The 24,052-nt window shown below is 39.7% G+C and overlaps 1 protein-coding gene and 1 pseudogene across 2 annotated transcripts in view; both read left to right on the plus strand.

Annotated features, from left to right (window-relative positions):
- XRN2 (5'-3' exoribonuclease 2) overlaps positions 1-24,052 on the plus strand; it is a 66,573-nt gene that overhangs the window by 35,039 nt on the left and 7,482 nt on the right. For both annotated transcript variants that reach the window (XM_018057268.1, XM_018057269.1), the window contains 9 exons: positions 65-137; positions 5,134-5,217; positions 6,275-6,372; positions 6,972-7,051; positions 7,610-7,666; positions 14,244-14,312; positions 14,412-14,543; positions 16,357-16,487; positions 23,680-23,743. In XM_018057268.1, the coding sequence (XP_017912757.1) occupies positions 65-137; positions 5,134-5,217; positions 6,275-6,372; positions 6,972-7,051; positions 7,610-7,666; positions 14,244-14,312; positions 14,412-14,543; positions 16,357-16,487; positions 23,680-23,743 (788 nt within the window). The remainder of the gene's footprint in view (positions 1-64; positions 138-5,133; positions 5,218-6,274; positions 6,373-6,971; positions 7,052-7,609; positions 7,667-14,243; positions 14,313-14,411; positions 14,544-16,356; positions 16,488-23,679; positions 23,744-24,052) is intronic.
- On the plus strand, positions 12,243-13,799 carry LOC102171257 (annotated as a pseudogene).

A 24,052-nucleotide genomic window follows, 5' to 3' on the forward strand; every position in this document is an offset into this window, starting at 1 on the left:
AAATTTTTCATAACAGAAATGTGTGACTTCACTTTTTGAATCTGTATTTGTCTCCCTGCTATAGGATTCTAGTATAATTGACTTCTACCCTGAAGATTTTGCTATTGATTTGAATGGGAAGAAGTATGCATGGCAAGGTAAAATTTAGACAGTATTCCTTTTTGTTAAGATAATTTTCTCTTTCTGATAAAACTGTATACTAACATGACTTATTCCAGAAAAGCATCTGCTGCTTCTTCATTGACTATGCCAAAAGCCTTTGACTGTGTGGATCGCAACAAACTGTGGAAAATTTTTCAAGAGATGGGAGTACCAGACCACCTTACCTGCCTCTTGAGAAATCTGTATGCAGGTCAGGAAGCGACAGTTACAGCCAGATGGAACAACAGTTAGTTCGAAACTGAGAAAGGAGTACATCAAGTCTTTATATTGTCATCTTGCTTATTAAACTTACATGTAGAGTACATCATGCAAAATCCTGGGCTGGATGAAGCACAAGCTGGAATCAAGATTGCTGGGAGAAATATCAATAACCTCAGGTACGCAGATGACACCACCCTTATGGCAGAAAATGAAGAGGAACTAAAGAGCCTCTTGATGAAAGTGAAAGAGGAGAGTGAGAAAGTTGGCTTAAAGCTCAACATTCAGAAAACGAAGATCATGGCATCTGGCCCCATCACTTCATGGCAAATAGATGGGGAAACAATGGAAACAGTGAGAGACTTTATTTTCTTGTGCTCCAGTGCTGGGCTACAACCATCACTGTAGATGGTGACTACATGAAATTAAAAGACAATTGCTCCTTGGAAGAAAAGCTATGACAAACCTAGACAGCATATTAAAAAGCAGAGACATTACTTTGCCAACAAAGGTTTTTGCCAACAAAAGTCAAAGCTGCGGTTTTTCCACTAGTCACGAATGGATGTGAGAGTTGGACCATAAAGAAAGCTGAGCACTGAAGAATTGATGCTTTTGAACTGTGGTGTTGGAAAATACTCTTGAGAATCCCTTGGACTGCATGAAGATCAAATCAGTCAATCCTAAAGGAAATCAGTCCTGAATATTCATTGGAAGGACTGATGCTGAAGGCCACCTGATGCGAAGAACTGACTCATTTGAAAAGACCCTGATGCTGCGAAAGATTGAAAGTGGGAGGAGAAGGGGACGACAAAGGATGAGATGGTGGAATGGCATCACAAACTCAATGGACATGAGTTTGAGCCAAGCTTGGGAGTTGGTGATGAACCGGGAAGCCTGGTGTGCTACAGTCCATGGGGTCACAAAGAGTCGGACATGACTGAATGACTGAACTGAACTGAATGACTTACAGGATGAAAGAATTTTCTATATTTTGCCATCCAAACTGGGATTAGCCATGTTTAATGTAATTTTAATAGTCACATTATGGTAAATAGTAAATCAGGTTGAGACAAATTAATCATTTTATCTTTTATCTTCTTTGAATTAATTAATGGAGCCTGAGACTTGGCTCCTGTTAGTCATTGATGCCTTATGAAGTTGCTTGGTGATGTATTAATAGAAACACTCAAGAGTATCCATGTAGAGATTTACTTACACTCTTTTGAAAAATATATTAAACTTTAGTTTAAATGTTTAACATTGATCATCACTTAAAGTTTATTTGTCTGTATATTATTTTCTCATTCCTTCTGTTCACAGACTTTGTAGAAATAAGGGCAGTAAAAATTAGTATTAAATATAAGGTGATAATTTAGTATTCAAAAAATGTGTGTAATAACAGTAGAACACAAGAAAGTCTCAAACACACTAAGCCAGCTGTTGTTTCCCATCAAAGTCCCTTTCAACAAGTCGTTTTAACCTCTTCTTCCACCATTATTTTTCTGAAATGATAAGTGTGTTTAGTACTACCATTTTTCACACCTTTTCCCTTGATTATTCTCTGTGGTGCAGAAGATCAATAAAATAACTCAGAGAATTGTGGAACAAAGGGGAATAAGTAATAATTTACCAATTGAAATAATTATTTTATGAGATTTTAGAGTTGACTTGCGCAGTAACTGGAATTTCTTATTAACTTGAACAGAATGGTACTGGGAAATGCAGCCCATTGCTTGGGGCTGTGCAGGTGTAGTGCTGTGTGGGCATATTGTGTTACACACATGGATTGGGATTTAGGTTGCTTTTGAAGATGCTTTGTGGAGGAGTAACAGGGAGAGGAGACATAGGAGAATAGGAAATAGTAAATAAAAATATAAGTGTATTTATGTGAGTGTGTGTTAAACAAGTAAGTAAATACATAGACATGCAGACAACCTGCTATTACTATAGTATAAATTACCCAGAGGAAAGGTCAGGCAGTGTGCATCAGTTACAGCTTCTCCACATCCTTACTGATAGTAGCTTTCTGTTTCCTTTGATAGTAGCCATCTGGATGGGTGTGAAACAGTGTCTCATTGTGGTTTTTATTTTCATTTTCCTAGTGATTAGTGATATTGATCATTGTTTTCATTTGCTTATTAGCTATTCCTGTATCTTTTTTGGAAAATTGTCTGTTCAAGTCCTTGGCCCATTTTTGACTTGGGTTTTTGGTACTATATGGTGGATGTCTTTTGTATGTTCCAGACTCTGACCTTTTATCAAATACATGATTTGCATATATTTTCTCCCATTCTGTGTGTTTTTTTTCCTTCTGTTGATAGTGTCCTCTGATGCACAGACATTCTTAATTTTGGTGACATCCAGTTTTAGTTGGAGTGTTTTGTTGTTCCTGCCTTTACTTTTGGTGTCTTAAGAAATCACTGCCTGGCCCTGTGTCATTGAAGCTTCCTCTGTATGTTTTCTTCTAAAAGCTTGATAGTTCTGGCTCTTTACATTTAGGACATTTGAGCCATTTTGAGTTTATTTTTGTATATGGTGAAACGTAAGAGTCCAGCTTCTTTCTTCTGTGTGTGGATATCCGTTTTCCCAGTGCTGGTTGCTGACAAGACTGCTTTTTCCCCACTCAGTGGTCTTGTGGGGGAGTTATTCCTGGGCTGTCTGTTCCATTGGTCATTGTCTGTCTGATGCCAGTACCGTATACTGTTTTAATTACTGTACCTTTGCAGTAAGTTTTGAAATCAGAAGATTGGAGTCCTCTAACTTATTTTTCTTTGTCAAGATTGTTTTGAGTCCCTTGAGATTCCAAATGAATTTTAGGGTGGGTTTGTATGTGTGCATACTCAATCATGTCCAACTCTTTGGGATCCCCCCTCTGGACTGTAGCCCACCAGGCTCCTCTATCCATGGGATTCTCCTGGCAAGAACACTGGAGTGGGTTGCCTTCCTTCTCCAGGAGATCTTCCCAACCCAGGGATCGAACCCATTTCTGCATCAGCAGGCAGATTCTTTACCACTGCACCACTTGGGCAGTCCCAGCATGGGTTTAACTCAGACTTTAATATTTTTTTATCTTATATAAATATTTTCACTTAGTAGACTCTGTACCAAGAATATACCTTTCTTGAGGTAAAACTTACTGCTATTAGGAGGTATAGTTTTTTTCTCCATACATGTGTTTAAAACTTATGGAAGGTAACGATAATACTTAGTTAAGTTCTTGCCTAAATTGAGTACATCTAAAATGATAGAGGATAAAACTTATCTGGGTATATTTCCAACATTTGTTGACCATACAAATACTATATGTAATAATATAACAGGTATTTCAAATGTGTTTTTTATATGAACAGAATATAAGTTATTTGATCAGAGTCACACAGTGTCAGAAGTAAGATCAGAACCTGGAAAGTGTGACCACTGTTTTTACCTAAATACTATCGCCATTTGGACTGCTTCTGGGCTGTTGAGACGATTAAATGAGCCATTGGATATAAGTGCTCAGGAAACAGTCACCACTGCTGTCGTTTTTACTATCATTTCATTCTCGAGCACCACCATCTTCATACCTGGGTGCAAAGTATTCTTTCTTCCACTGGCCAGTAGGTCTTGTTTGTTACTTATTAACCATATTGCTGTCATTAGCACTGCAAATTGCTTACTATTTGCTTCTGGAGTTGATATCGTAGGAAAATCTCTCATAATTTGTTTAGATCCTGAATCTAGTAGGTAGAAAATGAAAGCTAGGTAGTGTTTTAGCTTTTCATGGTAACTTATGTATGTGGCTACCTAAACTCAAACAACTCTCAGAAGTTTTTTTCCATCTAAGTGTTTATCAGCTTTTTGACCCTATGAAATTCACACTAGAACTTAGTTTCTTTTTAACTTAAAAAAATATATATGTATTCTCCTTAGTAGGTGGTACAATTGAACACATTTCTTAACTTTGAAAATATGGCAGCTAAATCATTAATGACAACTTTGGAAACTTTCCACTTCTAATCATTTTAAAGGGAATAATCATAAATGCAGCAGTTTTGAATGGCAGTAGTTTCAAAACTGTTTAGCTTCATTTAGCATTTCTCTTTGCTATTTAAGTTTTTTATTTGTCAAAGATACTATTTATACTATAGACAGCATAACTTACTATGCTTCAAAAGCTTCATATGTTTTTCTAGTAATGGATCCTGCATTTACTGGTGTGCTTCTTTGGAGATGATGCACATGGTCTAGCTAAAACAATGACCTTAATTCTATCACACTCCAGAGGACAATTTTTAGCCTGAAAATTAACATCTCTTCTACCATCCCCAAGTTATTTAAGCAAACAAATCTCTGAAATTTTTGTGTAAGTTAATTATTAGGTTTTAAAATGTGATAGAACTTCTATATACTTTTGTTGAATGATCTTGTTTTATAAAAGAATCCAAGGTTCTAGAATGATGAAAGGATAAGCCCAAGCCCTTTGGGGAATTGACTGACTTGCCCAAGGCCATCTTATAAGGAAGATGAGAACAAGCTGCTATCTTAAGTATTCTTTTAACGTAAAATTTTTATTATCATAGAGTTAAGATCAAAGATGGTTTTCCATATGAGCCATTTTAAGAATGGAAAATTGGAGGTTTTTTTCTTCTACATTTGAATTTTGACTAAATAGTTCAATTCCAAGATGTTTTTATGTTTGTGGGAATATTCTACTAGAAATGTCCATTTGGACCAGTTGACATTGAGGTGACTCTAATACTTGGGGCGGTTGGTGTGCTTTTGTGTCTCCAGGTGTGGCTCTGTTGCCGTTTGTGGACGAGCGGAGATTGCGTGCTGCCCTGGAAGAGGTGTACCCGGACCTCACCCCTGAAGAGAGTAAGGCCGTGCCCACCGGGCGGCACAGTCTGTGTGACACAGGCTTCACGTTTGCTTATAAATGAGACCTTTTTTTTTCATTTGTCAATTTTTTCATAAAGGAGGCATAAATCATTGATTTTACTTCTTTGTAACAAAAATTAGTTTCTTAAAATTAATACTACCTGTACATTGAGTAGTAATTAAATAGTAAATTAAATTGAAAGTTTTTAAGTTATAAGTGTTTGATTTCCTCCATCTCTCTTCCCTTCATCTTCCCCCACCTCCCAGATTATAATAATTTTGCTTGAAGGTTAAGATGAGTTGCAGGCATTTACTCTCAGATTGTTAATTTGAAATGTTATTTTTTGCAACAAGTGGGATTTTTGTCATTATACTGATAGTTAAAATATTAGGAAATTGCAAGGTTGGGTTCAACTGGAAAATTTAATACCAGTGTAATAAACCAATATAAATTATTTTATCAGCCATCCTTAGGATAATTTTTGTTCTCAGATGATACAATTTGTATTTCCTTGGGGAATGTTTATGTCTTATAAGAAATTGAGTTCTACATAAATAAAATCTTGCAATTCTATGTGCAGGTATCTTTTAGTGACTTTTTTTCCTAATAGTCATTGATTTTTAAAGTTTTTTTGAGATTAAATTTTTTTTTGATAGTCATTGATTTTTGAAACCTTATTGTCTAAGTGTTTTTTCTTCTGCAGAGGCACATCACCTAAATTTAGGCCTCTTCTTGTTATTTTCTCACAAACTCTATAATTAAGTTTTTTTAAAAGCATTCATTTATTTATTTGGCTGCATAGGGTCTTGGTTGCATTATGCAGGATCTTTTGCTCTAGCGCTTGGGCCCTCTAGTTGTGGTACTCAGGCTTAGTTCCCCGAACAGGGATCGAACCCGCACCCTGCACTGGCAGTTGGATTCTTAACCACTGGTCCACCAGGGAAGTCCCTATAATAAAGCTTTAAAAATTTAGATGCATCTCCTAATTTTGGTCTCATAATAAAAATTGCTCTTGTGGATATAAGTTTGATCTTGTCCTGCGTTCCCCCCCAGCCAGAAGAAACAGTCTTGGAGGTGACGTCTTATTTGTTGGGAAACATCACCCACTGCACGACTTCATTTTAGAGCTGTACAAGACAGGTTCCACAGAGGTATGGTTTCTTTTCCATCATGATGTGTTTCTTGACAGTGTATTCATTTGATTATTTAATCAGGAATGCATTTTTACAATGTTGGCCAAATATAAACCTAATTTACCATTCAGAGCATTTTTAAGTGTGTAATTTTGTGGCATTAAGACCATTTACAAAGTTGTGCATCTTGATCAGAAACTCTGTACCCGCCAGACAGCATTAAACACTCCTCTACATCCTTCCCTGCCCCCAGCCTCTCAGAACGTCTCTGCTACTTGCTGATTTTATGGAGTCGCCTAATTTTGACACCTCCCCTAGGTCACATCATACAGTATTTGTCCTCCCATGTCTGGCTCACTTCATTTAGCAGAATTTTCAAGGTTTAGCCATCTTATGTCAGTGTTTCTTTTTTTTTTTATGGCTGAATAATACTTCATTTGTGTATACACTACATTTCATTAGTCCACTCATCTCTTGATGGGAACTTGCGTGGTTTCTACCTTTGGGGTGTTAAGAATGGTAGTCCTGTGACCACTGGTGAACAAACATGTTTGAGTTCCTGCTTTCCATTCTTTCACCTGTATAATAGGAGTGGGTTGTTTTTTTTTCCCCCCCAGTCAGTGGATGTACCACCTGAGCTATGTCATGGGATCCAAGGGAAGTTTTCTTTGGATGAGGAAGCTGTTCTTCCAGATCAGTAAGCATCATTGTATATAATTGAGGGGGTGGGAGGATGTTTAGTTAGCATTTCTACTTTGTTTCCTAAATGTTTCATTTTCTAGAAATAATAAGAAAGTAGTGAGAAAAAACAACATAAAACCCTTGGACTTGGGGTCAGAGCCCAGCTCTTGAGGCAATCCACAAGGTCAAAATTACTTTCATAATCTTATTAAAGTGTCAGGATGTCGTGTACCTTGTTGTGTACCTGTCTCTCAACTGTTTGGTGTTCCTTATTTATGAAATACTTGTTCTATTTTTCTATTCAGTTATCTGTTCCCCCACTGCCCCCTTTTTGGTTTATAGAATATAAAGAATTCTTATACCAGAATTCTTTACAAATTCTGATATAAACCCCTTGTTCATAATTGTTTTCTATTAGTGAAATTACAAACCGGGGCCCTTTTTAAAAGTTACCTATGATTATATTATTTTTTATTGGTTTAGTGATTTCTCTCTCTCAAAGCCCAAGAAACATAGCAACACTTTGTTTCCACTTTTCCCAAAGGTTACAACTTATTCTTTTGTTTCTTTTTAGAGTAGTATGTTCTCCTATTCCAGTGTTAAAGGATCTGACACACAACTCTGTGATCAGGTAAGTTTCCCAAATTCCTGACATTTGCCCAGAGTACAGCTCTGAACTTGCAAATAAGTTTAAGAATAGACCTGTGATTCACAGGGAAATGGTAACTATTATTCCAGCAAGTCTTTGATATTTGGAGAGTCCCTGTGTTGCAGACCTCCCAGTAGAGCCTCTTGACTTTAAATTATGTATATTGTTAAGGTTACTGACTTAACAGGCTTACTTCTCTGCTTTCTGGTTTCCCCTAACAACCTCTAATTCTTCCTGGATTAGAGAGGTGGGAGGTAGAAAGTAGGAGTTTCCAGGAGTTGTGTGCTGTGTAGGTTCAAACAGACCTCTGCACCCTGGAGGCCCACATGGCTTCAGGGTATTGTAACATAATATAAATTGTATTTATATTTGTGGCCCTGTAGAGTTAAAAAACAGAGCTCTTAATATACTTTATTTTGGTTAAGATGAGATACAATGAATTTGTGGAATATTTTTTTAAATCAACAATTATCAACTTTTAAAGGGCTTATTTCTGCTACGTGGAAAACTCATACTTCATTTTCTCAATGGTGACAGGATTTTCTGCCAAGTGTGTAAAACATAATATGGCTCTTTAGAATAAAAATCAGCAAATTTGCTCTGAATCTGTGTAACTACTGTATGAATCCCTAATCTTGGCGGCAAGGTTTATGTTGTTGTTTCCCTTCCTCTTTAGATGAGAATAGGGCAAATGTTCAAGTAACTCAAGGATTTTGTAAAAAGCTATTCCTGAATACTATTTTCCCATGTTATTATTTCTCTCACTCTTGGGGACTATTTTGGATTTTACTTAGATTTCTCATTGTGAAGTATAAGCATGTTTATTTTCCCATCTTTAATGGATTTAGATAGCAGCTGCCATTCCAGGAAGGCTTTCACTTATAGAAATCCTTTGTGAATTTGAAAAATCTTGCTAGATTAATTGCCTTCATCTCTCACCACCCCCATTCTTAAATTTCCGGTGAATCATTTTTTAACTTAATTTGTACTGGCATATAGTTGCTTTACCCTTTATCTTTACCCACAGTTTTTGTTTATCTTGGTGTATAATCTGTTCTGGCTCTTTGTCTTTTGGCTCTTTTGTTAAAGGTGGGATTCAGAATCATAAGCTAGGTTCCTGTGTCCGCCACAAACAGTCTGATTCTGGCAGAGCCAGCGTGGACTCTGTGTTTAACCCCTGGGTCCCTGTTGCAGCAGACCTTCAGGCCGGTTACTGTCACCAGTCCTCTCCGGATTGGCACATGTTTGCTGTGCTCCTTAGTTTCTCAGTGTGTTTTCAAGGGTCTTCCTTCGCAGCCCCCTAGAAATAGTAAGTTCTACTTAACTTTCTAATTAGGACAGAGACTTGCCCAAGGAAGAGTTCCAGAGTTGGCAAATCCTGGTTATGATGGTGATGGTGATTTCTGAGCCTGAATTTCCTTTGGTGTTATTTGGTATCCATTGTTTTCACAAGATTGTTAAATTTATAAAAGAAATCTCAAATCCAGCTGTATATTCAGGTATATGTTGAATATAACTTTGTAATAAAATTGAGTTGATTTCCTGGAGATGCCTGAAAGACCAAAAGTAACTCTTTTCTTACGAGGTCATTTTCAGTCTTTTCTCTGAGGGGTCATGCTGAGACTGATGCAGTTTACTTTAGCTTTTTGGATGTTTGTTTCAGGGCTTCTTCTGTATCCCAGTGTTGTTCTTACTTTATAAACAAAACATCTGAACATGCAACCTCCAGTCCCCCCTGCCAGTTACTCCTGTCTGTGTTGACTCCTGGCATTCCCCCGCTTCTCTGTTTGCATGCATCTGGTGTTGGAGTCCGTATTTGAGAAACTGTCTCCTTGAGTCCACTTTGGTGGACTTTCCCTTACCTCCTGTCCCCATCGCATTAGTTCTTACCTGTGTTGTTGAGGAAATATATTATAGAAGTTATTGAAGTGTCTTAAACTCATGGAAGGACTCTTAGAGCATACAGTCAACTGTGACCTAGGAATTTTTTTTCAATTCTGATTCCATAAATCTTCCCACATAGTAGTAGTTTAACTGTGAGTAGAGCTGAGCCATCTCCCTGAATTTCTCTCGTCCTTCTCTTCTTCTACCATTGTAGCTTGCTCAGGCCTGCTATTTTTACAGTAGCTCTTTGGTAACTGTAAATATATAACACCTCTGTTTGATTCTCAGTTTTCTTCCCATCTGGAGGAGCAAGTGCCACCCTCCGTGTCACCTGGGCTCTCTGCCCACACTGGCTGCTGTGTCCTGCACCCACACACACCTCCTTGACCATCCCTCCATCTTTCCCTCACCTCTTGTTCCCCCGTTGCCCAGACTTAGGAACTTCAACTTCTCATGGTACATGACTCCATGTATTGATACCACTGCTCTGGAACCATCTTTCTTTCCAATTATTTCTCATATCTGGCTTTTCCCAGTGAGCCTGTTTGTATTCTCTTCTCCTGGATTACTGTAGTGCTCTCCCAGCTGATTTTTTTTTTTCCCCAAATCCCACCTACCTTCCCACTGAATCTTCTCTCATCTTTCTTAACCACTGCCCCCCTTGGAGACCTTTGTTTCCTGCCATAGTTTGGTGGAGCTGTGCTGTGTATCTGGGTCCCCACAGCTCTGCAGGGACGCCTCCTCCTTGCTCTCCAGGTTGGTCCCTCCATGAAGACCCCCTGCCACACATATGCATGCATTTAGCCCACACTCACAAGGTCCTGTGTGGAAGGCAAGTGACAGGCTTTGATCAACATCTTTCTTGTGCCTGTTGTGGCCTTTTCCACTTTCTTCCTTACTAAACTGTTAAACTTTTCCAGTCTGTCTCTCCTATTAGAAGAGGAGGCAGGCCCCATGGTTGGGCACTGTTTGTGCCTCTGTGCCCACCATGAGACCATGTATACAGTAGGCATGCTGAAAATTTTGTTTGGTAAACTGCTGAAAAGGCCTGCGGACACTAAGAGAACTGCTCTGAGATACTTTAGTTGCAGGCCTTGCTTTATTACCAATTTTCCCTGTTTACTTTGTGTCTAGAAAGCCCCAACAAATCCACATACCTACCTACCACCTTGTCTCTCACCCTCTTAAACCTTTCACATTGCCTATTTTGCCTGGCCCTGCCCTAAGTCACCTGGAGTAGAGAACATCTGAGATAAAAACAGTCATGGTGAAGAGTGAGTTTATAAGAGGAACAGATTGAGTCAATGAAGTGCTGTTCAGCTGGTCTTGAGCTTATAGCATCTTTATTATAAATGGAACCATTTTTATGTACTTAAAATATACACTTAACAAAAATTTATCTGTAACAGATGGGCCCTAATTATTTTAAGTGGCATTATTTGAAGAGAAAAAAAGTTAGCTATCTAAAATATCAACCAGTTCAATAAAACCCTTTTTCACTGATTGCAACTGTAATCTGTAATCTTCAGAGGATCTTTGGAGAATATAAAAAAGCACAGAGAAGGAAAGGACATGGTTGGAAATGGTTGCGTGTACAAATAACCTTCTGGTGAATGTGTGTCTAGTCTGTTGCCTGTATTTCCCCTTGTCATTAAGTATTTTGTTACTACATTTTAAGAAATGCCAATTGAGGATATAATTTCTATTTATTTATTATTTTTTTAAAAATTGAAAATTTATTTTTGGCTGCGCTGGGTCTTCCTTGCTGCACGTGGGCTTTCTCTAGTTGTGCTGAGCAGTGACTGCTCTCTGGTTTCGCTGCACAGGTATCTCATTGAGGTGGCTTCTCTTGCTGCAGATCACAGGCTTTAGGGCGTGTGGGCTCAGCAGTTGTGGTGCACAGGCTTGGTTGCCTCCGGCATGTGGGGTCTTCCTGGACCAGGGATGGAACCCACGTCCCCAGCATTGGCAGACAGATTCTTAACCACTGGACCTCCAGGGAAGTCTCTGAGGATACCATTTTTAGAAAGAACCATAGTTTCTTTAACCAGTCCACTATCCGCCCATACACTTAGGTTTTACAGTTTTTCAGCATTATGAATCCTGATGTTATGAGCATCCTTAGATGTAAACTAGGTGCATATCCAGAGTCCTAGAAGAGACATTGCTTTGTCAGAAGGAAGACTTGTGTGCTTTGGATGAGACACATACACACAGACACACCCACATACCCACCCACACCCACACACCCACCCCCACACACTCAAAAAGGCGGTTTGGCCCAACTTATTAAAAGTCTGAGTCTGAATATACAGCCATCACATTGTTTCAAGTTGTGACTCTTTACATTCTCACAGAAACACATCAGTCGAGCAGGATATGGGGCTTCCAACAGGGAAGGTTTGTGTTTTTTCCCCTGTGGATTATCTGTTCATTATTTTTGATTTTGCAAATGTTTCTACTGTTTCTTGCAACAAGCGCTGATCTTGAAGATGTTCGAGGGAGGGTCTTTGCCATGGCCCGAACAAAAGGAAAGGTGGTTTTTACTTTTGTTGTTGCAAACCTCTTGTACCAGTGTTTGGTATCATACTGGAGTTTCTCAAGAGTTGGGCTTTGTCTGTTGTTCTTTCTCTGTGATCACCTACAATTAGGTGGAACATGACTTTGCACATAAAGTTACACGAGGGCCACCCTGGGGATTAGTGGCAGTTTGGTGAGAAAGATGTACAGCCATTTGGCAGTTTGGCAGAATCTGCTGACTCAGATTTGGGGAGAAGACTTCTGAATTGTAGTCATTCTGTTTAAAGAGCCACAGTATCTAGTTCCCTGGTGGTGTAGTGGTTAGGATTCCAGGCTTTCACTGCTGTGGCTTGGGTTCAGTCCCTGGCTGGGGAACGGAGATCTGCAAGCCATGCAGAACAGCCAAAAAAAGAAAAATAAAAAAACCTTAAAAATAAAACAAAGGTCACAAGTATCTGAATTTGGGGAGCCATGGCTACGAGCTCCAGATCAGCAGCCAGAACCAGGCCCGCTCTGCCACGTATATGCTGGAGGTGCGTCCGGGGCTGTTCTTGGGTGGAACTGCGGCCGTCACGGAGCCAGACCACCTGAGGGAGGTGGGCGTCACGGCAGTGCTAACAGTGGACTCAGAGGAGCCTAACTTCAAAACGGGGGGCTGGGGTTGAGGGTCTACGGAGTCTCTTCGTGCCAGCACTGGACAAACCCGAGACTGACCTGTTCAGTCACCTGGACCACTGTGTGGCCTTCATTGTCCAGGCTCGCGCCGAGGGCCACGCGGTGCTGGCGCACTGCCATGCAGGGGCCAGTCGAAGTGTGACTGTAATAGCCGCTTTTAGGATGAAGACTGACCAGCTCACCTTTGAAAAAGCCTATGAAAACCTTAAGACTGTCAAGCCAGAGGCCAAGATGAATGAGGGGTTTGAGTGGCAACTGAAATTATACCAGGCAATGGGCTGTGAAGTAGATACCTCCAGTGCAGTTTATAAACAATATCGTTTACAAAAGGTTACAGAGAAGTATCCAGAATTGCAGAACTTACCTCGAGAACTCTTTGCTGTGGACCCATCTGCCATTTCACAAGGATTGAAAGATGGGGGTCTCTAAAATGTAGAAAGGGCAGGCGATCTTTATTTAGACAGTCTAGCATTTTGGATCATAATGAATGAAGTAGTCCTATATCTTTTGCCCACAAGAGGATGATGCCGTCCCCCATGCTTTCCACAGGGAGTCAGGCTCAGTGTACATCTTACTTCATTGAACCTGTACAGTGGATGGAATCCACTTTGTTGGGAGTGATGGATGGGCAGCTTTTACTGCTCCAAATGCAATGCCAGGTTGGGCTCTTTCAGCTGGTGTGGTGAACAGTGCTCATGTGGTGGATGGATAACACCTGCTTTCCAAATACATAAGAACAGAGCAGATGAGATGAAAATGCTGCTGGTTTTGGGATCACAAACAAGGAAAATATGAACTTGTTACATTTGATAACTTGTTGATATGTGCTACTCTTCCTTATTGTCATCTGTGGCAGATTGTGTAGTTTTTAGGCCATTAACATTTCATTTGCAATGTGAGAAGATAAAATCACTTGATGTTACTTAGAAATTATACATTGTCAGCTTCTTATACTGTCTAAGTAGATTACTTTGTATAGAAATCAGAACTTTTTAATCATGTAAATTATACTTTGATATTAAAATCTTCTATAACCTGAATATTTTTTATTTCATATATATTAAAAGTTGTGATTTTTTCCTATCTTTTAAAAAAATTTATTCTTTAATTGGAGGAAAATTGCTCTACAATCTTGTGCTGGTGTCTGCTGTAGAAAAATGCAAATCAGCCATAATTACACAAACGTCACCTCCTTAAAGTTGTGATTTTGGGAATGTTAGGTATGAATTCTCCAGGTCTAGATGGGCAGAATAATGTCCAAAAATTTAAAACTGTCATATTTAAGCGACATCCTTTTATTTCTAGAAAAAGGGACATTAGTAAAGCTACATAAGTCTGGCTTTTTCTTGGAAATGTAGAAGGAAAGGACATCAGTAAAATGCTGACTAAAATGTCAAAAAAAAAGTACCTGAATTTACATGGTAGTAGTGAAGCAGGCTAATCTAGTGAAATCATTAAATTGTTTCTTGTTCTCTTCTAGTATCAATTTTAAAGACCCACAGTTTGCTGAAGATTACATTTTTAAAGCTGTCATGCTTCCGGGAGCAAGGTAACAACTGTACAAGTTAGAAAATATAAGCTCTTCAAGTTTATTTTGTGTAAGTGAAATCCATCCCTGTAACTAAATATTGTATTTTCAAATGGTTAGAAAACCCGCACCGGTCCTGAAACCTAGCGACTGGGAGAAATCCAGCAACGGACGGCAGTGGAAGCCCCAGCTCGGCTTTAACCGGGACCGGCGGCCTGTCCACCTGGATCCCGCAGCCTTCAGGGCTTTGGGGTGAGTGGTAGGTTTTTCTGTCTATGTATTTTGATTGTTCAGAATCTTCCATGGAGCATTGTCAGCACTTATACCACAGATATTCGAGATCATTAAATACAACTGTTCTGCAGCTATTTTAATGACTTTGATGCTTTTCTTCATTTTTTAAATTCAATTCTGTGCCTTTGGTTTATCTGTTGCTTTGTGTTGCCTGAGAATTCCATTATTTTCTCTCAAGAGATTTTGCTGTCTCTGACCATTATTTCAAAAGCATGAAACATGCTCTTTACCCTCAAGAGAGTTGTGACTGGGTTAACCTCTGGGTGTTACAGTCCCTCTGTGAGGAGCCGCCAGCTCCTGGGCCTCGTGCCCATGTGTTGAGACCTCCGTGATGCCTGAGTGTATCTCCTGCCGTGTTAGTGAGGTCAAGCCTCTCAAAGTGTCGGCTGGCCTTTTGTATCTCTTCTGCTGTGAATTTCTGTTTTTTATTCTTTGCTTTCATTAGCTTCAAATTTTCTTTTTTCTTGGCTATAAAAGAGGGAGCTTTGAAGCAGAAACACATAAAGCTGAGATAAAAAGAGCAAAGTGCTAGGGCATGTATTAATGAGTTATCATCTGTGAATTGATGTTGGTAACTCATAAATAGATATTTCCAGTTCATAGGAAAGCTTTAAGATTCAAAGTGGGCTTTAGGCAATAGGTTACCATCAGTAGCATGTACTTTATGCAGTGACTAGTAAGGGACAGTGGCGTCATGGGCTTTGAGTCCTGAGTGTCTGGATGAGACACTTTGTCTACCACTGGATATTCTTATTAAAGTTATAGAACCTCTCTCTGCTTCTGTTTCCTGTGTGTGAAATGGAGGTTGTAATCACATCAGCCTTGTGAAGTTGTGGGGATTAACTGCTTGGGATAGTTTCTAAACTGATGTGTAAATGTGAGGTATTCAGCAGGTTGCTTGAAAGTCTTCATTTAATAGTTAAAAAAAAAATTCAAGTCTAAAATACTCTCTACATTTCTTTTTTGCATTATTTCAGCCACTTTGGAAAGCAATGAAGAAGTATCTCTAAGTAGAGTGTTAAGTTCTGAAGATCCTCTGAACTTTTGATCCAGATTCCTACTTCTTAGAATTTATCCTGAGAAAATATTTTAGAGGAGCCTAGTTATACACCCATGTCTCTAGGCATTGCTGGCTATACTACTAGTATTAACTAGTACTAAATGAGTGGACAGGTTTAGTAATGTATGAGACACTAACTTGTAAGTATTCTGTAATACTTAATACACATTACACTTAGGAAGACTGTGAAAGGTATAGAGAAATGTTTGATGCAATAAACTGAAAATAGTAAAATATAGAGCAGTAGTATATACAGGTGAACCCTGAACACCTGTGGGATTAGGGACACTCACCCACTGAAAATCTGCAGCTGTGGATTGTGCAGGACTCTGGTATTTACTGTTGAAAACACTCCACGTGTAAGTGGACCTGTGTTGTTCAATGGTCAACTGTATAGTGATAGCAACAGCATAGGTCTTCAAGGGAAAAACTAAGTATAATGCAGAAAAAGAGAAATAGACTGAAATGATTTTTTTGCATAAAGTATTAAATATTTACATGATTATCAGGAGGCTTTGGTGTAACAAATGAACATTTGCTGTCTCCATCATCACGTAATGTTTTGAACTTTGTTCATCATAAATCTTTCAACTTCTCGTTGTCTTGGTCAGATCTAGTAGTGACGAGATGACTGCTGGCATTTGTTTATTATAATAGTGATGGGTATGTCTGTGTCTAACTTGTGTTTCGGCTGTGGGGGTCCTTTCACAGCCATGTTATGCCGAGAGGCTCCTCCGGAACTGGCGTCTACAGCAATGCTGCACCACCACCCCCAACTTTCCAGGGGAACATGTACCGGCCACTTCTGCGAGGACAAGCCCAGATTCCAAAGCTCATGTCAAGTACGTTTTCAATAATGGGTTCTATCTCCTAGCTTAAGTACTGCTACAAAGGGTGGTTTCTGATCCACATTGCTAAAAGGGTGGACCTAACAGCGTAATTGCATTCATTTTAATTCATATCCCCATTTAATGTTAACGTTTGCACTCCATGGCTGTGCTCATTTGCTAGAAAATACAGGGCATGTACCAAGTTCTCAAAGCCTCTTTTCTTCATGAAGCCTTTGCATCTCCATTCCTGGTTGTCTAATTGCTTCCCAACCAGTCAGCCCCTGGGTGGCAGGGGAAGAGACAGTGTGGCAAGATGCTGACATTTGTTAAGTCCGAGTGTTGTATCATTTAAGTTTTCTTCTGAATGTTTCAAAGAAACATTAAATTTAGAAAAAGCAGGAGGGGTTACTCTATTGCAGAGAACCCTTAGAACTCTTTTAAAATCAAAGTTACACCTGTCAAAGAACCAGATTAAAGTGATGATTGTTGGGAAATATTTATGCCCTGTATTTAGTAGTATTTCATGCTAATTTACTTACAAAAGCATTTTTAACCTGAAGTCCTGTAAGAAAGGAGTTCTGACAGTCTCTGGCTCTCAGGGTTCTGTTTTCACTGTGTTCTGTCTGTCTGTCTGTGTTTCTCTGTGTGTCCTGATGATAGTGAATGGAGCGTTGTTGCCTCCATCGTAAAGTCTGTGAACTTGAGCTGTTCAGTGAAGGAAGCACAGAGGGCATGGAGTTTAATAGGCTGTGGAGAGCTGCTTGGTACGGTAGTTTCTTTAGCTACTTTTCCCCCAAAATTGAGCAAATAGTGTTTCTTAGCATTTCCATTTATATCTGTGTGTATGTATCAGGATGTACCCCCTAGAACTGAAGCATCTAATCGGTTTGACAGAGCTGTCTGTGCCCCAAGAGCTCACCAGTGGGTGAGGACACCTCCGGCGGATAGTTAAAGCCTCCTCTTCACTCACACGCTCCTCGTCATTGCCTTTCTTCTGTGGCTCTTGGCCATTTACTTCTATCTGCTGTTACCACGGCTTCCTAAGAGGAGAACAAAATAAGATGCAAATACTAGACCCAGGTGTAATCCATCTATGTCTGTGTCTTGGTTTAGTCAGTCATTCTCAAGACTACGGTTGTGGGGAATTTCGCAGGTTACTGTGTCGAGTAGAGTTTCTGAGGTTTGAGTAGCACAGGTGAAAGAAAGCACAGGCTCCATGTTAAGCAGCTTCCTTCCATCATCAATCAGTGCATTCTGGGTTTGATGTCCTTTTTTCAAATATTCATCCAAGTGAATACAGCCACGATGATAACAAGCTTTTTCATGGACCTCTAATAAACCATCTTTTATATCACCTGTGATATGCAACACACTTGGGAAGTATTACCCAGGTCAGTAGTTCTAATCAGGGCATCACAGACCCAAATGAGAATCTATATAAGTGGGCCTAGTTCGATTCCTGGTCAGGGAACTAGATCTCACATGTTGCAACTAAACATCCCACATGCCCCAACGAAGATGGAAGATCCCACATGCTGCAGCTAAGACCTGGTGCAGCCAAAATAAGATAAATAAAATTTTTAAAATCAAAATTAAAAATAGGAAATAGGCTTTGTAGAGTAGGGATTCACTTTGAGCAAGAAACAGGTGGCCCTCCCTGCCTGGTGACTTGTAAACATCATTTTCCTGTTGCTTGCTTGTATATATATAAAGAGTTGATTTTTGAATATTGACTGACAGTGTCACTAAAATTCATTTACTCTGAAGTCTTGTCTGTTTGTTCTTTTGGATTTTGCCCTTTTCATTCATGTCATCTGTGAGTAGTGACAGTTTTATGTATTCATTTTCTGATCTTAATGCCTTTGGTCTTTTTTACTTTATTGCACTACCCAGGACCTCTAGTGTGATTCAACATAAGTGGTAATGCTGGGCATTCTTGTTTCATTCCCAGTCTTCAGGGGAAGACTTGTAATATTTCACCATTAAATATGATATTGGCTATAATTTAATTTTTAGGTAAATTTTTAATTTATATTTTAAGAATTAAAAAATTTTAATGTATAGATAACCTTTGTTAGGTTGGAGTTTCCTTCTATTCCTTGTTTATAGTGGGTGTTGGATTTTATCAACTGCTTTTCCTCCATTTCTTGAGGTGGCAATGTTTGTTTCTTTGTTTTATATTTTTTCTCCTTCTGTTACATGGTGAATAACACAGACTGATTTTTGACTGTTACACTAACCTGGCATTACTGGAATGAGCCTAATGTTGATTTATCCGTGTGTGTGTGTGTGTGCGTGCGTGCGTGCGTGTGTGTGTGTGTGTTAGCATTTTGTGGGATATTGATTCATGTCTATGATTTGAGAGATAAGTTTACAGCTTCACACATTCTGGGCTCATAAAACAAGTTACAAAGTGTTCCCTACATTTTTATTTCTCTAGTAAGGGTTACTGTGAGATTGTTGTCATGTCTTAATCCTTCCAAGAATTCAGTGGTTTGTGTGAGTCTCTTTTTTTGCAAGAGCTTTTTAAAGCTTCTCAAAGGAGAAAAGTGCACAGTTACATCTCATTTCTAGAAGTACAACTCGGTTGTGGAAAGGCTTGGTGGTGGTTCTGGTTAGGGAGAGAGGCGAAAGTCTGCACTCATCTGTGGTCACACTTGTACGGTAAGCACAGACAAATGCTATAGCTGTCAGGAAAGGAAATTCCATGTCCTGCGAAGTTTCACCAATACTCTTCACACATAGCTCAACATAAGATTTGGCTTTTCTTCTTTCTTTTCTTTTTTTAAGTTTACTGTCATTAAGATTTTTATGGCATATTTATCTCATGGCCTCTTGTGACCTCTCAATTTCTATTTATGCAGACAGGCCTAATCCCTGCATGTATGCCAACCAATCTGTCTGTCCATCCATCCATCCGTCCATCAGTATCTCTCTCTATATTTCCTGTCTGATTTGTATCTGATCCTTTACATTTTCATATCTTTTTTGAATACCAAGTGCTTTAGGGTGGCGATACCCTTTTAAGAAGAGCAGTGATAAGATCTTTTCTTATTTTCTCCCCATGAGTCTGTGTTGTCAAGACCCTCACTCCCAGAGTGCATGTGTGAAGTGTGCTTGTTTCCTCTTCTATGTTAATTAGATGTGTGTATTCTAAACTTCGAAAATACTGAAAGTAGTATGCAGATCCTCAGTCTTGCCTCCTGGAGATCCTGAGCTTCTGAGTCTTGGGTTGAGGAGGCAGCTCTCCTGGTGCTTCTGACATAAAATAACATGAGACTCACCTCAGCCAACAGCGCAAGTGCACGTGGACCGTGGCGTGGCGTGGTGCGGTGGGCGTGGTCCTGGCTTCCCCTCCACCCCTCGGCAGCCTGTGACCTCAGGCAGGCTTTGATCAGGACTCAGCGCTGTTTCATTTCTGAAATGGTACAGAGAATACCCATCTCACAAAATTCCATGGCAAATGAGTTTAAGTTATTAAGTACTTGAACCAGTACCTGGCACATGGTGCGTGCTATGAAAGTATTAAGTGATAAATGATCCTCTATATAGCGTTCCTCATCCATAGAATTTTGAACTTTAAGTTTTGGTTAGAAATAGTTATAGTAAAATTGAAATCTAAACTGGTTAGTCAGTCTTTTAAAATATTTGTAGTATCATAGCTGTTTCTTCGTGTGGTGCTGAGTTCCATCAAGGAGAGCCACTGGTCACAGAGCCAGTTTCTGTCAAGTGTCTGCTGCAGGCGTCTCACTGTTGGTCTTTGATTTGTCTTTGATGTGTCAGTTTTTGGCTGATGGGTGATTGTCCGGGGACTGTTGGAGTCAAGTGCAGCCTTGAGTGCTCGGCATGAATAAAGCATTTGCTTCTGCAGCCTGGAGAACGTGGCATGTCACTTCTCTTCATTTCATGTAAACTTGTCAATTATCTGCATTTGAAAAGTGATTTTTGATTAGTGGCAATCAGTAAACATGGAATCTTTTCTGTGATTGCCACGGTGATTAGGTAAATTGTCACTTGAGGAGCTGTTGGTAAAGCCTTGGTTTCTAGCCGTAGATCGCTAGAAAACGGATGTGTTTTTAAAGATCACGGGGGAAAATTAGCTCTCATTTTTTTTCTCTCTTGTGCTTCTACCTTTCTGAAGTGCAATTCAGTATCTCAGAATTTTTTTTCCCCCTCTCTAATGGATCTTCTGTCAGAGCCATACAAATGAATGATAATAAGTTTGTTTTACATTCTACTTCATTACTTCTCAGCCAGGAAGTATTTCTGCTTTATGAACACTTAAGGGCCATATATATTGTTCAGAGCCACATGAAGAGATTTGTTTAAAGGTAGCCTTGAAGTTTGTCGATCCTCTTTAGTTTTCTTCTTTGATGGAGAGCAAGAGGTATTTTAATAGTCGTGTGATGGAATTTTTAAAAGTCTTATAAAATTTGCTTAGGTTTTTAACAAAAAATGATAGTTTTTGCATGTGCTGAGTTTGGAAAGAAGATTGTCTTGGTGGTAAGAAATAGTGAACGAGAAACAGAGAGGAAAGCATCTGGCATACCAGAATTGGTGGGGTAGGAACTCCGGCCTCTTTCCTGGTCTGCCTCTCCAAAGAAAACATTTGTGCGCAGTGAACTTTACATTCTGGTTCTTCTTAGAAATATTGATGTGCTTAATCTAACGACGTGGCATATTCGGATGTAGTGAATAATCTAGGATGTTGAGGACTTTCCCTCTACTTACAGTTGTTCCTGGGAGGAGATACACCTGCTTTTTTTCCTACCTTTATTTTTCATAAAACCTTAGGATAAACATTTCTGAAGGCTTTTCTTAATGTGAGTGTATTTTTTAAATTATCTTCATTCAGTTCTCCTTGTATTAGGGGGCAGTCCCGTGGAGAGTGCGTACTCTGCGATGACACTGTGTATAAAGACACCATGCAACCTGAATCGCAGAATTAAGTGTTAAAAAGGAGGCCTGTTTCTGGGCTGACCACAGTGATTTTGGAACGTGTGAAGTACAGAGTTAGGGATCCGAATGAAATTTACTGTATTTCTTTTGATCTTTTTTAAATATTAATTCATTTTTTGGCTGTACTGATTCTTCCTTGCTGCGTGGGCTTCTCACTGCGGTAGCTTCGCTTGTTGCAGAGCGCAGGTGAGCTTCAGTAGTTGCGGTTCCCAGGCTCTCAAGCACAGGCTTATAGTTGTGGCCCATGGGCTTAGCTGTTCCATGGTGATGTTTCTTAATGTTAGCTAACTTTGTTTAAATAAGATGCTAAACTATAATGCTTCTGGGAACATTTTACCAGTTTTCACAAACTTAAGTTTGGTACAATATCTGAATAGTTATGGACTACAAGTTTAAGAAAGTAATGATCAGAAAAAGTGGCCCAAGTGTTGTTTTTACTGTTGGTAGATTCCTTTTTCGTAATTCGTTGAAAATCATAGTGTTTTGGGGTATTTTAGATTTCTCTATAGGAATAAACCACACAGATGAAATGATTGCTGTCTTATAAGAAGTTCTGGTTTTACCTCCTCTGATTTAGATTTCCTAATGGTGCATAGTGATTCGGACATCACTCTGGGCCGAACTAGGGTTCCTGGCCCTGCTTCCTGTGAATTGTGTGGTGATGAACTTCCTGAGTTTCCATTCAGGTCTGAATATATCTAATGACCACAGAGAAACATCATCAGCATTGTTCCCGGTTTGACTGCTACTAATTTGGTTTTTAGGGCTTCGCGGGTGGTAAGTGCCAGTGCAGGAGATGCAGGTTCAGTCCCTTGGTTGGGAAGATCTCCTGGAGAAGGAAATGGCAACCCATTCCAGTGTTCTTACCTGGAGAATCCCATGGACAGAGGAGCTGGTGGGCTACAGTCCATAGGGTCACAAAGAGTCGGACACAACTGAGCAACTAAACAGCAGTTTGGTTTTAAAGAGATGACAGGGAGGCATGATTCACATTGACTGGAAATGCATCCCTCTTTCAGTTTGGAATGGCAAGCTGCTTGGGAGTGATGGAGGTAGAGGCCTCATGCACGCATGCGCCGTTGGCCCAGGACTGGGCTGCTCCCCTAAGCTGGTTTGTCCACCTCGGAGGCTTTTTTTGGGCCAGCACCTTGGCCATGTTGCTTCCAAAGCGGAAACAGCCAGGTGCTTCCTGCTGGAACCCTTGTGAGCAGCCAGGTGCCTTTACTTGTTCCTGATTCTCCTTAGCAGGAGGTTTTAAAGCACCGTTCTACTTCTCTTTCTTTTTCTCCTCAAGTAAACCCAGATTGCATCTTTTTGGTTGGTAACCAGAGATAAGCTTTCCTTTCTTCTTTCCTTTAAGAAAGTAATTTTGAAAAGCATGTTTCTAGTTTGTGTTTCTATTAAAATGTGAGCTTGAATACATTATGGTAAGCCTTGTTGTCCTTGGGAGTCTGGAGGCCTTACTGTCCTCACACGGAGACCTCATTAGACAACTCCTGGAACAGCTGGTCACACTCAGACCCTGCCAGAAGGTGGCCGAGGTGGCCAAGACTGGGGGCCAGAGCAGTGGATAGTTGATACCAACTGTGGGCCTCGCTGGGGGTGCCCTGCACCCCATTTACACAGAGGGCGGCAGCCACTTATCTGTTCCTTGTCATTCATTCAGTGTTCCCGGCTTCGCTTCATGTTAGGGGAAGAGGTTTGACTGTCAGAAAACAGCAGGGAAGTAGGCGATCCCTTGTGAGCGCATCCTCTGGCCTGTTTTGGAGAGACTGTGCTGTCTGAGTCCTGTCAGCACAGCTCAGAAAGTCAGGGTGCTTTCCGGTTGACATGTTTAAGGGTCAGATTTTAGACTTTCTATTAAAGTTACTGTTTGTTCAGTTTTTGTTTATGGATAAAGCCAAAATACCATCGTTTTGCACAGCACTTAAAATGTGAGTGTAAAATACATACATATGTCTTTGCATACACATGCACACACAGCAAGGGAGAGAGAAACGTGTGAGTTTAATGAGAAAGCCTTCTAAAACTAAAAGCTATGTTTTCTTATCAAAGGAGAAATAATTTTGAGCTTGTTGATCTCATATCTTTTCACTTTTCCATGGTATGTATTTATGCTAGTTATCATATTTGGTCTCAGTTTTTCCCAAGAATTGTTAATTATACTATATGTGGGTAGCTGAATAATAATTACTTTTCAAAAACAAAAAATCTGCTGTTTAATCCTTTCCTGTTTATCTTCCAGATGTGAGGCCCCAGGACTCCTGGCGAGGTCCCCCTCCCCTTTTTCAGCAGCAAAGATTTGACAGGTAATACTAAAGCAGACATGAGTTTTCAGTAATTTTTCACACCAGTATTTGAGGTTTGGGCTTTCTCTGTAGTATGAAATGTACTTTCTCCCCTCTAAAGAATTTCTCTTGAGCCTGTTCTTTAGGAAAATACATGGTTAACACACTGAAGTAAAAGATTCATATTTATATAGTTTCCTGCTTTTCTTGGTTCGTAGCCTTTACTATATTGATGCTTTTGAGGTGCCCTGAAAAATGCAATACGGAGAGCTTAAAATTGTATTAGGTTTTGGTCAGGCTAAACAAATTTCTTTTTAGAAGAGTTGTGCA

Source organism: Capra hircus, chromosome 13 (assembly GCF_001704415.2).
Source record: "Capra hircus breed San Clemente chromosome 13, ASM170441v1, whole genome shotgun sequence".
Taxonomy (NCBI): domain Eukaryota; kingdom Metazoa; phylum Chordata; class Mammalia; order Artiodactyla; family Bovidae; genus Capra; species Capra hircus.